Source organism: Lates calcarifer, linkage group LG23 (assembly GCF_001640805.2).
Source record: "Lates calcarifer isolate ASB-BC8 linkage group LG23, TLL_Latcal_v3, whole genome shotgun sequence".
Classification (NCBI taxonomy): domain Eukaryota; kingdom Metazoa; phylum Chordata; class Actinopteri; family Centropomidae; genus Lates; species Lates calcarifer.
Genome location: NC_066855.1, coordinates 422,315 through 435,233, shown reverse-complemented (window position 1 = coordinate 435,233; position 12,919 = coordinate 422,315). Strand labels below are relative to the sequence as shown.

The 12,919-nt window shown below is 44.9% G+C and overlaps 1 protein-coding gene across 1 annotated transcript in view; it reads right to left on the bottom strand.

Moving 5' to 3' along the window:
• ca10a (carbonic anhydrase Xa) overlaps positions 1 to 6,921 on the bottom strand; it is a 168,207-nt gene extending 161,286 nt beyond the window's left edge. The window contains exons 1-2 of the mRNA XM_018688391.2: positions 6,748 to 6,921; positions 5,302 to 5,743 (exon numbers count right to left, since the gene is read on the bottom strand). Coding sequence (XP_018543907.1) covers positions 5,302 to 5,362 — 61 coding nt within the window. The 5' untranslated portion in view covers positions 5,363 to 5,743; positions 6,748 to 6,921. The remainder of the gene's footprint in view (positions 1 to 5,301; positions 5,744 to 6,747) is intronic.
• Between the last annotated feature and the right edge of the window lie 5,998 nt (positions 6,922 to 12,919).

Genomic DNA, 12,919 nt, shown 5'->3' with positions numbered 1-12,919 from the left:
AATTTAAAATCAAGACTGTAAAAATAAGTTTTGAGTTGCTTCTTGAAAATATCAACAGCTGGTTCAAAGCTTCGGTGCTTAGCTACAGGAAGCTGCTTCACATTCAGTTTGGAACATACGTATATCATATATCACATATCTGAAAGGTGCTGAGACACAGTAAAGTGAAATCATGAAGCACTGCAGTGACTGTGTGTCCGTCTGGAGGCTTCTGGTTCATGGACAAAGACAGACAGACACTGAGAAACAAGATGGACGCCAACATATTTACTCTTGTATGGAGTCTTAAAACTGTGTTTATCTTAAAGGTGTAATCTGTTATCCCAGCAAGCAGAACCTTTCAAACAAGATATCTAATGTAAAATAAAAAACAGAATCATCTGGGTCCATCTGTATTTCTCCACTTGTTCTTAGAGAAGCATTAAACAGAGCAGCAGAGAGAAAAAGGAGAATCTGTCCTTTCATACCAATCTGTCACAGTGTGGGGAAAGGGAGGTTTCTGCTGAGAATATGCTAAGTCAAAGCTGAGGAGTGAAAAAGTAAAAAAAGGCATTTCTCTGAACAGACGGAGAACAGCAGACAAAACTGTTTACCTGGCACATAATGTCAAATCCTGTTTAGAAATGGCTTCTCGAGCACTTCCGGGCTGAGGAAGCAAACAAATACTGCAGGAGAAAAGATACTGTAATGGAGGAGAGGTGAAAATGTCTGCTATAACACAGCACTACGACAATATATTCTCACTCTGGCCTTTTGCCATCAAAGAAATAAACTGTATAAGAGCACACACAACAAGTCTTTATAGATCTCACCACAACTGGACTCCACTGAAAATCAATACGCTTTCTTTTTTCCTCTGGAATATGTGAAACAGACGGACTCTTCTGTGTATCTGAGTGCTGTGAATCTCTGATCTTTGATTTGGTCGTTAGAGTAAAATCCAGCCTAAAGGCAGAGTAATTACTTTTATAATGGTAGACAGTTTAGTCAATAATTGTGGGCATTAAAGACATATCTCCTCAAACTACAAAACCAGAAAACTGAGTCTAATCATCAAGTAGTTCAAGCTAGGACTAAATCACTGCCAATAAATGATGCTGATTATTGCACATAATTGCTCTTCAAAAAGACTATTTGGCCTGGCACCTGAAAGCCCCATGCCCACTGTCTCTGCAGTTTATCTAATACATACAAGCACAATAAAAAAAGAATCTATCTCTAAAAACTGAGAAGTAATGGAGCATACAGGTGAGCCAGAGATCAGCCAGTTAGATCACATCATTTTCATATATGCTGTAACTGTTGACCTATCTGAGCTAAAGCCATTCTACAAACCAGACGGTGCAGTGAGCTACACTTGTCAGCAACAAGTTAACTGTTGGACTTTTGGCCAAATGACTGGCATCGTTTTATCCTGTCTGTGATTAGAGGTAAATTACTGCTCAAAACGACAACGAGAACAAAGTAAAGCTAAATGTTTTCTGGTTGTATTTATTCTTTAAGACAGACAACATCTATTCATGTATTTTTAGTTAATGGTGTTTAATGGTAATCGCCTCAACAAACCTGGGGCAGGTAGTGTTTTTGTTTTCAGTTGGTCGGTAAAAATGAAGATGTGTAACTGCCGTAAAGGAAGTTTGTAATTTTTAGAATAGCAGCAAAACCTGGGGGACAACAGGGGCCCGACACTTTACTTCTGCCCCAGGGCACTGTGCTGGCTTTAATACACTCCTGCTTTACATCCATTATACTGCTGTATATTTATCATCTGTACATACTGCCTCTGTGGGACTGTGTAGGCAGATATATGGAAAACCATCAACATGCATCAAACATGAGGCTTCCTCCATCAGGCTATTATTAGATTGTATGAAAGAATAAGCAGTGTATTAAACCTAAAGTCCTGCGGCTCCTGTCTATTGTTCTACAGTTAAATAAACCACAAATGACAGTCAAGTGATCAGATGAAGATGACATGGATGAAGCAGGCAGTGTGAATTAATGCAGAGGCTGAGGAGGAGGTTCAACTTCCAGCGTGCAGTATGGAGCCATGTGTAACATCAAAGCACTGCTGTAAAATAACCATGGAACTATGGTTTATAATTAGCGATCCATAATGGAATGACACCATAGTCAAGATGATTACTCTTCTCTTTCTCTGCTGGAAGCACTGATAGAACATGAACTCAGCCTAAAAAAAGACCCACATCATTTCCCATAAGCCCCTGTGCTTCCTGTAACCTAAAGAAACCAGTGTTCACTCAAATTAATTATGAATAATTGTAAGAAAACAGGGGATTACATCCACAATTGTTTCTCCACTGATACTTGGCAAAAAGGGGAGAGGGAGTAAAAATGGTGACAAATGGAAATGTAGTATGAAGCTTGAGAGCTGAGACTCCACGCTGTAAACTGAACTGAAAATCTGCCATGCAGTACACTAGCATACAAATCTACACTGGGAGAAAGATTCAGATTCTTACTACAGTCATGGAAACATGATGAGTGCAGAGCCTGACAACACTAAAAATAGATGAACCGTCGTTAATTAGTGTCATCTCCTAAGATTCTTCAATCTTAAAAACAAATCAAGACAGACAAAAGTCTTGTTCCTCTGCTGAGAGATTATGCAAACCACTGCAGCTAGTTACTGTATGAGCTGGAATTTCTTGTTAAGACAAAGTTAGTTCTATTTTCTTCAACTTCACTTTCTTGAATACCTTCTTTTTTGCAGAGCAGATGAAGCTGACTCTACTGAACATTAATATCTGTCTGGTGCCTCCACCCCAAAACAACAGAGGTGAATTCTACTTGTGGTGTTGCAAGCATTAAACACTAAAGTTGACGGCAGCATTTCCATCCATAAATAAAGTCCTGTTACTGTGGATAACCCTCTGATCAGTCTTCCCTGGAGCCACATATTGACTGAATGTGGTGCTCCAGTGGCTCACCTGGTTCGGTGCGTACCATTAACACAGAGTCTGGTTTGGAAAACCAGCATGTCAGCCTCCTCTCTCTACTATCAGTGTTCAACTAAAGGAGAGAAGGAACCAAAAAATGTGGAAAACAAAAATGGAAATGTCTGTGTGAAAGGTGTTGTTGATATACAGAGTAATGGAGCCCAACTCTACACTTCCTCTCAGCACTGTGCAGGCTCACTGAGGTTTACTGGCTGAACTGTTGTGGTTCAGTCTCACCAATCCAGCTGCAGCTGGTTTCCTCCACACCTCTAAATATATGGAAGTGGCCTCTGACTGAATACACAGACACGATACACACACGTTTCAGTTCAGTGTGATAGAGACAGAGACACGAACAGAACTCTAGAACTTGCGAGAGACTCATCGACTGCTGGGCAGTTGTCTCCATTTTGTCTGATGGAGAGCCACAGTGCCAGTGCTTTAGTCTCAGTCATTGGAGCGATGCCAAGCTTCACCTCTTGACATCACAGATTAAAGTCATGGCACTAAGGAGACATCATGTCCATAATCCAGACTATAAACCTGGAGTTTAAGATGACGTCCATAGATAGATGAGCTTTGTTCCAACAGAAATCGCTGATATCAAAGTGCTCACACTTTCACAATCCCAAGCATCATCAAGAGAATATTTTCACTGCTGCATGTGACTCACACACCAAGTACAGATGACACACAGGGCTAAAGGTCAGCAAACGCACCACAGCTTTCTAACACTGAGCGTGAAGAGTCGCAGCATGTCTGCAAGTCTTCCTGACTACCAGCACACACACGGCTCTGACTGAGCAGGGAGCCAGGTCAGTCCTCAGACAGTCCAATATGAGACCTCACTGACAGGCTCCACTTTAAAATCAGAATGGATGTGAAGTCCTGAGAGTAGCATCTACACATCCACAAACACATGAACCCCATCCATTCATTTATTAGCTATGCTGCTGCCGCGGCCCGGAGCCAGTCTCACCTGGACAGGTTTACTGCAGGCTGACAATCGTTACTGCTCACCAGCTCATCTAACCTGCATGGGTTTGGACTGTGGGAGGAAGCTGGAGTACCCAGAGAGAACCCACACACACACACACACACACCCACACACCACACCACACACACACACACACGACCTCCACACAGAGAGAGCGCAGACAGCCGGCAGGTTCACACCCACAACCTCCTCTCACTGCCAACGACTGCACAGATAAACAAATAAATCCAGTCTCTCTTAGCTACAAGGTCAGAGTCAGAATCTTAAATTGTGCATTTCCATTGGCTGAAGCCGATAATATCGGACGTCCATTGTGATGGAAGCTGGATCTAACAGGACTGAGCTGTATGTAGATTAATGGTGTTAATGCCACAGTGAAGGAGAGAGGAGAAGCTTTTTCTGCTTGTATTCAAACTCAGTCATCTTGTTCCTGGGTGGCTTCTTATGGTCCAACCAGTTAAAGCTGGAGGGTTTGGCCAGGCCACCGGCTCAGGGTGGATGTCACATAAACTCCTTCTCCTTCCTGACGAGCTGAAGGCCCAGGGAGGAGCTTCTTCTGGAAGACTCATCTCTGTGGTGACTGGAGTCTATGTTAAAGACACATTTTCACAATCTGCTTTGGAAATGGGTCAGACTGTGGTCACGTTTTCACGACACTCTTCCGTGTCTGTTTTTAGGGGAAGGTGTAGTTTTAACACACCAAAGTGAAACCAAAGTGAACCCCGTGAAATCAAAGTCATGTGTCCAGCAAAGCAAAATAAAGTGAGGAGCATATCGCTCCAGTCACAGGCTCGGTGCTGAAGGTTCACACGCACACAGAAGCCGTTTTAACGGCATGACCTACACCGCCGCATCCGCCCGTCACACCGCAGAGTGCTGCGCTCACCGGTGCGCACAGCTGCTTCATCTAATATCAGAGTGAAAGCGGAGAGGACGCGAGAGAGCCAAACGGACAACATGTGATGTGGAGCAACAAAAAGCTCACAGTGAATCCCAAAGGTTCACTGTGGTCTGCGTTACAGCAGCCCACCCAGGTCAGGCGTGCGTCAGAATCCGCATCCAGCTCTGGAAGCTACACCGCGCCTGTCGTGGGTCACACACTGACTCCACATCTAACCGAAGATTAACACAGCAGGAAAACATCCACCACCAACACTACCTGCAGGACATTTAGCAGCTTTATTTGCACCTGGCACCCTGCGCTCTGAGCAGCAGTCCTTGTGGATTGGTGGGTTTTATCTCCACAAACCAAAGCCCAACCTCAGCCCGCAGACTGTTAGGAAACGCTGAAGCAGAATTCATTCAAGTTTGACGCACCTGCCCACAACGACGCCCATAACTCACCTGATATGCAGACAATAAAATTGGCTTGAAGAATGATCAGTATTTCCCAGATTATATCCATCCTCTGTTTTCATTCCACGTACATTACGCACAGATCAGAGAGAAAAAGAACAAGAAGAAGAAACGGAGCTTTATCAGTTGCAGATGTCCTGTCCTCCCAGGCTGGATCCCGCTGCACACCTTCCACCAGGTATTTTCCACACCAGACACATAGCAGGTCTCAAAGCCGAGAGAGAAATGTTCCACGCTCCCAGCAGTAAATGGAAGAATTCCAGAGGGTGAACTCCAGACGAAAGAGGCGAGCAGAGCACTGATCCTCGGTCAGTTCACTGTATTATTCCAGTGCGCCCTGGAATGGACACACACATCCATCCGTCGCCTTTTCACGCAGCGAGCATCCCGTTCTTACCACGGAAAGTCAGACATGATGGTTTCAGTGAATCTGTGTGTGGAGAGAGGAAGAGAAGGCGCGGGTTAATGAGGTGGGACAGCTGCTGGATCAGACTAACACCTGGAGACGCCTCACAACTCAGAAAACTCGCATCGCCAGGTGGCGAGTCTCCGATCGACACTTCTCCTCGTCACTGCAGGGGACCAGCATCAAGATGAAGGCAGTACAACCGCAGCTTCCGGGAACGACTATCACAATAAAAGCCCTGGTTTATGGACTTAGATGTGTGATTTTTCGCCTCCAGAAGTAAATCAGAGCACTGCAGACATGACTGCGTTTTCAGTGGAGCGCTGAAAATAATAAATGTTATTTTGTGGTATGTTGCTGTTAACGAGAAAAATACAGCGACACGGGGCTGAAGGGCGAGAGCACGAGGAGCAAACTGAAGAGGAAACACACGGTTCACAGCGAAGGACACGACTCAGCTGTTAAACCTGCACTTCCTGTATCTAACTAATAACCTGGTGTCAGTGGGTCTGATTGGTTGATAGTGTGCCTGTATTGATTCAGTTCAAGTCGCCCATTGTATCATTACCATATGTTAACTTATCACGTGATTCTCGTACATAACATTTGGATCTTTACCATCCTCATTAGCGCCTTTTTCGCTCTGATTCATATGGATCTTGTTCGTTAATCGCTCAGTCACCTGTGCTTTTAATTTGTACGTTTAAACACATCATTTCCGGTCTAGTCCTGTCTGACTGCTGTGCGCTTCACACAGTCTTACCCTCTCCATCCCGCACACCCTGACCACAACTAACACACCGATCTTTCTACACTACAGGCTTCCTGTGTCAGTCCTGAGTGTGGGGAGTGTGTTAATGAGGGCAAATAAAACACACTCTCAGCGTCTGCAGAGAAATTCCCTGCAGATATAAATGGTGAGAAAACTCCAAACCGCGCAGCTTTGACGCACCAGAAAATATGTGTCCTAAAACGAGGCTGTGTGCAGAGAGCTAAAAGTAGGAAGCAGAGAGCGCAGTCCGAGCTACCTGCTGAATGTCCTCAATGAGCTGTGCCCGGTAAAGAGGCAGGGTTGTGATAATGATGGACTGTCTGTCCTGATGTGAGGAGCGCTGCACCCCCTCACACGCAGTACTCGTAGTGGACTTCCTGCTTCAGTCAGGCACCGGGCACCGGGCGATGCCACCCAGCTCTGCGGCTCCGTACATCATCAGGATTCACGGGGAGCGACGCGCGCGGCGCGGGCGCATGCGGCGGGTTCGCGCACAGAAAGGCGGGGGCACAGGTGGACGAAAAACCGCGCACTGCAGAAAAATGTCTCATGTTTGGGAATTAGTTGGAACATTGATTGTGTTAAAGAGCAGATGAGTTTCAGCCTTCTTACTTCTGGAAGACAGAGACACAGAGAGATGAAGAACAGAGTTGGAATCACATCCGTGCCAGCAGAACACACACACACACACACACACACACACACACACACACACTATACTCAGTTATATCATGTCATTGTAACCATAGACCATGTACCTCATACTCTGTACCTCAGAGCTCCGCTGATGAAAACAGTTCCCTGTAAATGTCCTCTGTGTTCCTGTTACAGTGAAGTATCACTGAGCTTTCAGAGGTCTGATATTAGATATTAATCACACATCATTTTCTGATAAGCACATACACTCCACTATTGATCCATTCACATCAATAACAAGGCTCACTGTAGCATCTCGCTGTTCATTTAAATGCAAACAACCACGATGAAGCATAAGATGAATCCAGCTGTAACTCTGCAGCTCGGTCCTCAGCAGCTGTGAAACTAAACTACATTCCACGTAAGAAAAAGCAGCCCTCCTCCACCTGTTATTTTCTTTGGTAGGGGCTTCTGAAAACCCTGAATTTTGTCAGAAGGTGTTGTGGCGTTTGAAGGCATAAGGACTTAATGCTGTGATTTTCCTCCATTTATCCCTTCCCGTTTGTGGCCCCTGTGATGTTCCAAGTAACAAAGGCTGAGCAGGAGGTAGAGAGTGATGGACAATCAATACCATACACAGCCTGTTTTTTTCAAGTGCCACTTTCCCTCATCACAGAGGAACATCCCTGCAGACTCCCTGTCCCTTTGGGCCCAAATGCTTTTACCCGTCAGATCTCATCTGGTGTCTCTTTCCCACCATGTGGGCATGCATGGTGTAAAGCTGCTTCTTTTAAAGACGCCCTTTCAAAGGTTACTTTCTCCTGGAAGCACACAAAAGCACATTCTGTTTCAACTCCAGATATGATTGTTATTCAGCTGACAGGGGCCTCTGTGCTGCTGGTGTGAGGAGGGAAATTGCTGTTCTCACGACTGATTCTTCCGTTAACTCTGATTCACACTGTCACTGATGTTTGGATGATGTGTTTTCATTACTACAGCGCTCTTCATGAGGTTCAGAAAAGACAAAGGAGGATTCAGTGAACGAATGGCAGACAGATCAGGCTCTTGTTATTCAAATGCAGTTTGGGAGCGTCCCTCTGAGCGAGAAGTCACTCCAATTATGTTTTACCTTCAAACTTTAAATTGGCCAAACTGCTAGACTTTCACAACTGCAGTAATTCCTTGTTTGGGTAAACTGCTAAGGTCCCTGTTGTGCTGTGTTGACTAGAAAATAGTCTATTGTGGATGAACACCAACAGCTGAAACTAGTCTTCTTCAGGGCAGAAAACTTTGTATTTCTAACCCAGTATTGATGCTTTTTAAAAGGCTCCTCTGTGGTGACCTTTAAAACCAAGGAGGTGAACCACTGAGGAGGAGTCTGCTGTTAGAAGATAGACATGTTGACAAACCAGCTAACTGCTGGAAACAGAGAGATGGTGGAAACAGAGAGATGGTGGAAACAGAGAGATGGTGGAAACAGAGGGATGGTGGAAACAGAGAGATGGTGGAAACAGAGAGATGGTGGAAACAGAGGGATGGTGGAAACAGAGAGATGGTGGAAACAGAGGGATGGTGGAAACAGAAGGATTTTGGAGGAAACAGAGAGATGGTGGAAACAGAGAGATGGTGGAAACAGAGAGATGGTGGAAACAGAGGGATGGTGGAAACAGAGAGATGGTGGAAACAGAGAGATGGTGGAAACTGTGCTGTAACTGGATGGAGTATATTTCCTATAATGGTAGGTAAGGCATTGAAGAGTGGAGTATTTATTAAAATGAAAACGCAGTAACCACAGCTGCCACACTTCCTGATCTGAGTGATTATCTTAGTTTGTGTCATCATCCAAAGCTTTGAAACAAGAGCAAAACTGTGCAGAAAGATGAAATACAGTGTAACAGAACTGTCTGACTGAACAGGCAGTACATGTACACCTCTCATTATTAGATCATTAGATCATATTTAACAGGAAATCTGTTTTACAACAACAAACAGCCTGAGCAGACTGACTGAGGCAACCAGTCATCTTCATCATTCACTCTACTGTGTACTTTACTAGGTACACCAGTCCAGTCCAGTCCAGTCCAGTCCAGTACATCAGTGAAGCTGTATCCATGTTAATATTTCCCCCCTTCATGTTTGTAAATGGATGAAACATCAGAGACACGTCTCCACACTAACAGAGACATCAATCCTCCAGACTGAACATTATTGTCTTTGTGAAGGTGAAGTTCATGGCTGAGCTTTGCATTACATTTCACAGGTGTCCATACAAACATAGCATTATATGAAGTCTAAGAAGGCTGGGAGCTGCTGAAACATTCAGTATCTCATTTCCTGGCACACACTCACTGCACTCCTTACTCACAATTAAAAGTTTGAGAAGTTCCCTAATTCCTTTTGGAGACTTTGTTCCAGATACTGGGGGGCAGGCAGATGTTAGGATCACCTCCAACATGATCAGCACTGTATCCTCACTCTAAATCAGCCCATTAATATTATGATCTCTTTAAACTGTTGGAAACATGCAGTCAGCCTTCCAGGCTGCACACTTTAACACTGTTTCAGGTACTCACTGTGGGAGGCAGGAGGCTGCAGACCAGGGGAGGACTCCTGGCGTCCTTCAGGTGTCTGTTCCTCCGCCAACACAGGTCCAGAGTCACTCAGACGTGTTGTGCACTCATTCATTCAAAGGTCTCCCTCCCTGTCTTTCCCGCGTCTTCTAATCAGCTGACTGTGGGCGGTAACCAATCAGATTTCGCCGCGGTTTCATTCAGCCAATCACGTTGTTGCCGTCAAATTTTAAATCTGCTCTCTGCTGCCGTCAGGTGTGGCTCTGTACCTCTGCGCTCGTCGCTGTTGTGGTTCAGCGGATGTCTGACTCTGATCCCGATCCTCTGCTGGAGGTTTTGGATCCAGCACCATTATGGCGGAGGAGATCGCACCCAAATCTCCGGCGGCCGGCGTAGGTGCGCTCACCTGGCCGCGTGCAGCGGCGGTCCAACAGACCAGCCAGATCTCCTGCTCTCTAGACCTCAGGTCCAAATAAACCGCGATCCGTCTCAGACACAGTATCCGCCTCTGTCCGGCCGAGATTCAGCTACTGCAGCTGGTTTCACCAGGAAGGACCAGGAAGCTAAACCCGCTCTCCTGCGCACACCTGTGCTGCCACCGCAGACAACACCCGATCATCACCCGGAAGTCTCCGGCTGTCTCCGTGTAATCAGCTGTGCTCATCTGAAAAGCGTCCGTCTCATCCTCAGAGACCAGCAGCCAGCCGTCACATCCACACCAGGTAGGCCACGCGCTCCACGTCCGAGTCCCACAATCAGCAAACATTTCTTCACAGCTAAGCTCTAAAGATCCACCAATACACTCAGAAATAATCAAACAATACGTAAATATTATAAAGAAATACAGCACGTCATTTTGCTCTGAATATTTCTATATATATTATATTTATCATATCATGCATCACTCGGTATAATCAGTTCACTCTCATGACCTTCTGTTTCACCCCCCCCCCCCGTCATGTCTGCCATTCCCTGGCATCACAGTGTTTTCCTGCTTTCATGTCTTAGGATCCTTCCATCGTCATGAAGCATTTCCCTTTAATAGCTGCCCTTATTCCCCAGCATCACCACCAGTCCCTTCTCATACAGTACATGAAGCTTTAGCAGTGTGGTGGGGATTGATACATGGAGCTGGTTGTGATTTCCTGCAGTAGTAAAGTCCAGATTGCTCCTGATGAAGCATCAGTGTGTGTGTGTAAATCCAACTGCTGTATGAATGTGTGTGTGAGTGGGTCAGTAAAGCACTTTATAAACACAGTCCATTTACCACTTAGTTTTTTTCTCCTGCTTGTGTTTGTATCACTGAACTTCAGCTTTTACCTTCATCAAATCCATTTGAAAAATCAGCTCAGCATATTTAATTTTGTTCAGAGAATGCAGCGTGTGCAGTGTACTGTACCATGTACATGAAATGTTCCCATTAATGCACAGATACAGGCTGTGTAACAGGACGAATCCTCCATCCTCTCCTTGCATCTAAAATGCCCAGTCCTGAGTAAGTGAGCAGAGAGATTTTCTGTGGCTCCCAATTATCCCATGCTGGCTAATGTGGAAGCATGAATACTAAGAGGATGATGAAAACTGCATTTTTTACACTCATTGTGCTGCTGCTGTAAAATGACATCTCAGGTTTGGACATTTCACAAGGAGAAGAAACGTGACCAGATAAAGCAGAGAAACATACAGAGCTGCAGCTGGAGTTTACACCGTTAATGTGTTTGTGATGAACCGAAGGAAAACATCAGCAGCCACTGTAGACTTCATCATTTGCAGGTACGGCTGTGCTCGTGAGCCTGATCGATATTCTCGTGGTTCAGAGGCCAAATTTATGCAGATGAAAGACACTAATTATGCTCATGCCTACGTGAGGAAGAATGACTGGGTTGCTAATGGGAAAATCAAAACACATTAAGGACAGCCAAATGATTTTATTTTTCTTCAATGACTTTGCCTTCTCAGAAACAGATGGAGAGTGGAAGGCAGGGAGGGAGATTAGCTGCATGGAGGGAGGGAGAAAATGCAACATGTTGAAAGATTTCATTTGGGCTAATTATGATTAATTCAGAATATATCTGTTCAAAGGCGGCCAGGTCTCATTATTATTCAGCCAGGGTTTTGTTTTTCTTTTGTAGTGACAGTCATGTAGCAGCTGTAAACAGACAGCGTTTCACCGGCCTCAGAAAGGGTTTACTGTGTCTATCAAAGAGAGAAGTAAAATGGCACTGCCTGTTGGTGTGTGTGTGGGAGAAGACCGTGAAGGCTGGACCCAGTTTGCGTACAGTAGTGTCAGTGTGCACCTACCTATGATAATTATGGGCTCCTAAGTTGTTCAGATGTATTAGGACACTGTGAGCCCCCTCAGTCTCAAATAAAACCACTGTACCCCCCACATCTGGGCAATAACTCTGACTATGAAGTTTACATTTGGCATCATTTGAAGAATATTGTGTGGACTATCACTCACCTTCCCCTCAACTCTCCCACACCCCCCTGGGTAGGTGGTCACAGTAAGGAGGCTGGATGGGGGAGGCTGTAGATGAATGGATGAATGAAAGAACATAATGACGATTTATCCATTTTTAATGTGAGACTCTAACCTTTGCAGAACTGTGTCTACTGTTGCCACAACTGTTGTTTTTAGGCAGCTCTAATCATCGTTTGGGTCGACAAGGTTAGAGAACAGCTGGTGAACACAGGGGAGTGTTTAGTAGCTGATGAACCACTGAAATGTCTCCTACAGCACCGTCAGTAGAAAAGAGTCTCTCTCTGACACAGTGATGTCAGTTATACAGCAGTCTGCTAATGTTACCTCACTCCAGCCAAGTAAAACAGTGAAACCCTGCGTGTACTGAACTGAACAAAGGTCCTTATTGCTTCTAATTCCCACTTTTCATTCATCAGAGGAAGAGTGTGCTTCTTCTTTTATTTTAAAGAGGTTATGAATGTACCTTGGTGATGCCAAGGGAAAGGTCAGGATGATTCTTTTAGACCTTGATCTAAACCATTTCGATCTTTTCACACTGAACCAAGGCGTTGGGCAGATGAACACAACATCCACATGAAACCATTTCATCACTTGCTATTTGATCACACTCTCCCTCTTTCCATTCCTGGGCGATGGTTTCTAGCCTCAAGTGATGAAATGTATTGTGTCTGTTTCTTATGTGAGTGGAATGATCAGTGGCTTGGTGTTCTGTCTGCATAAATCTGCATAACAGAAAG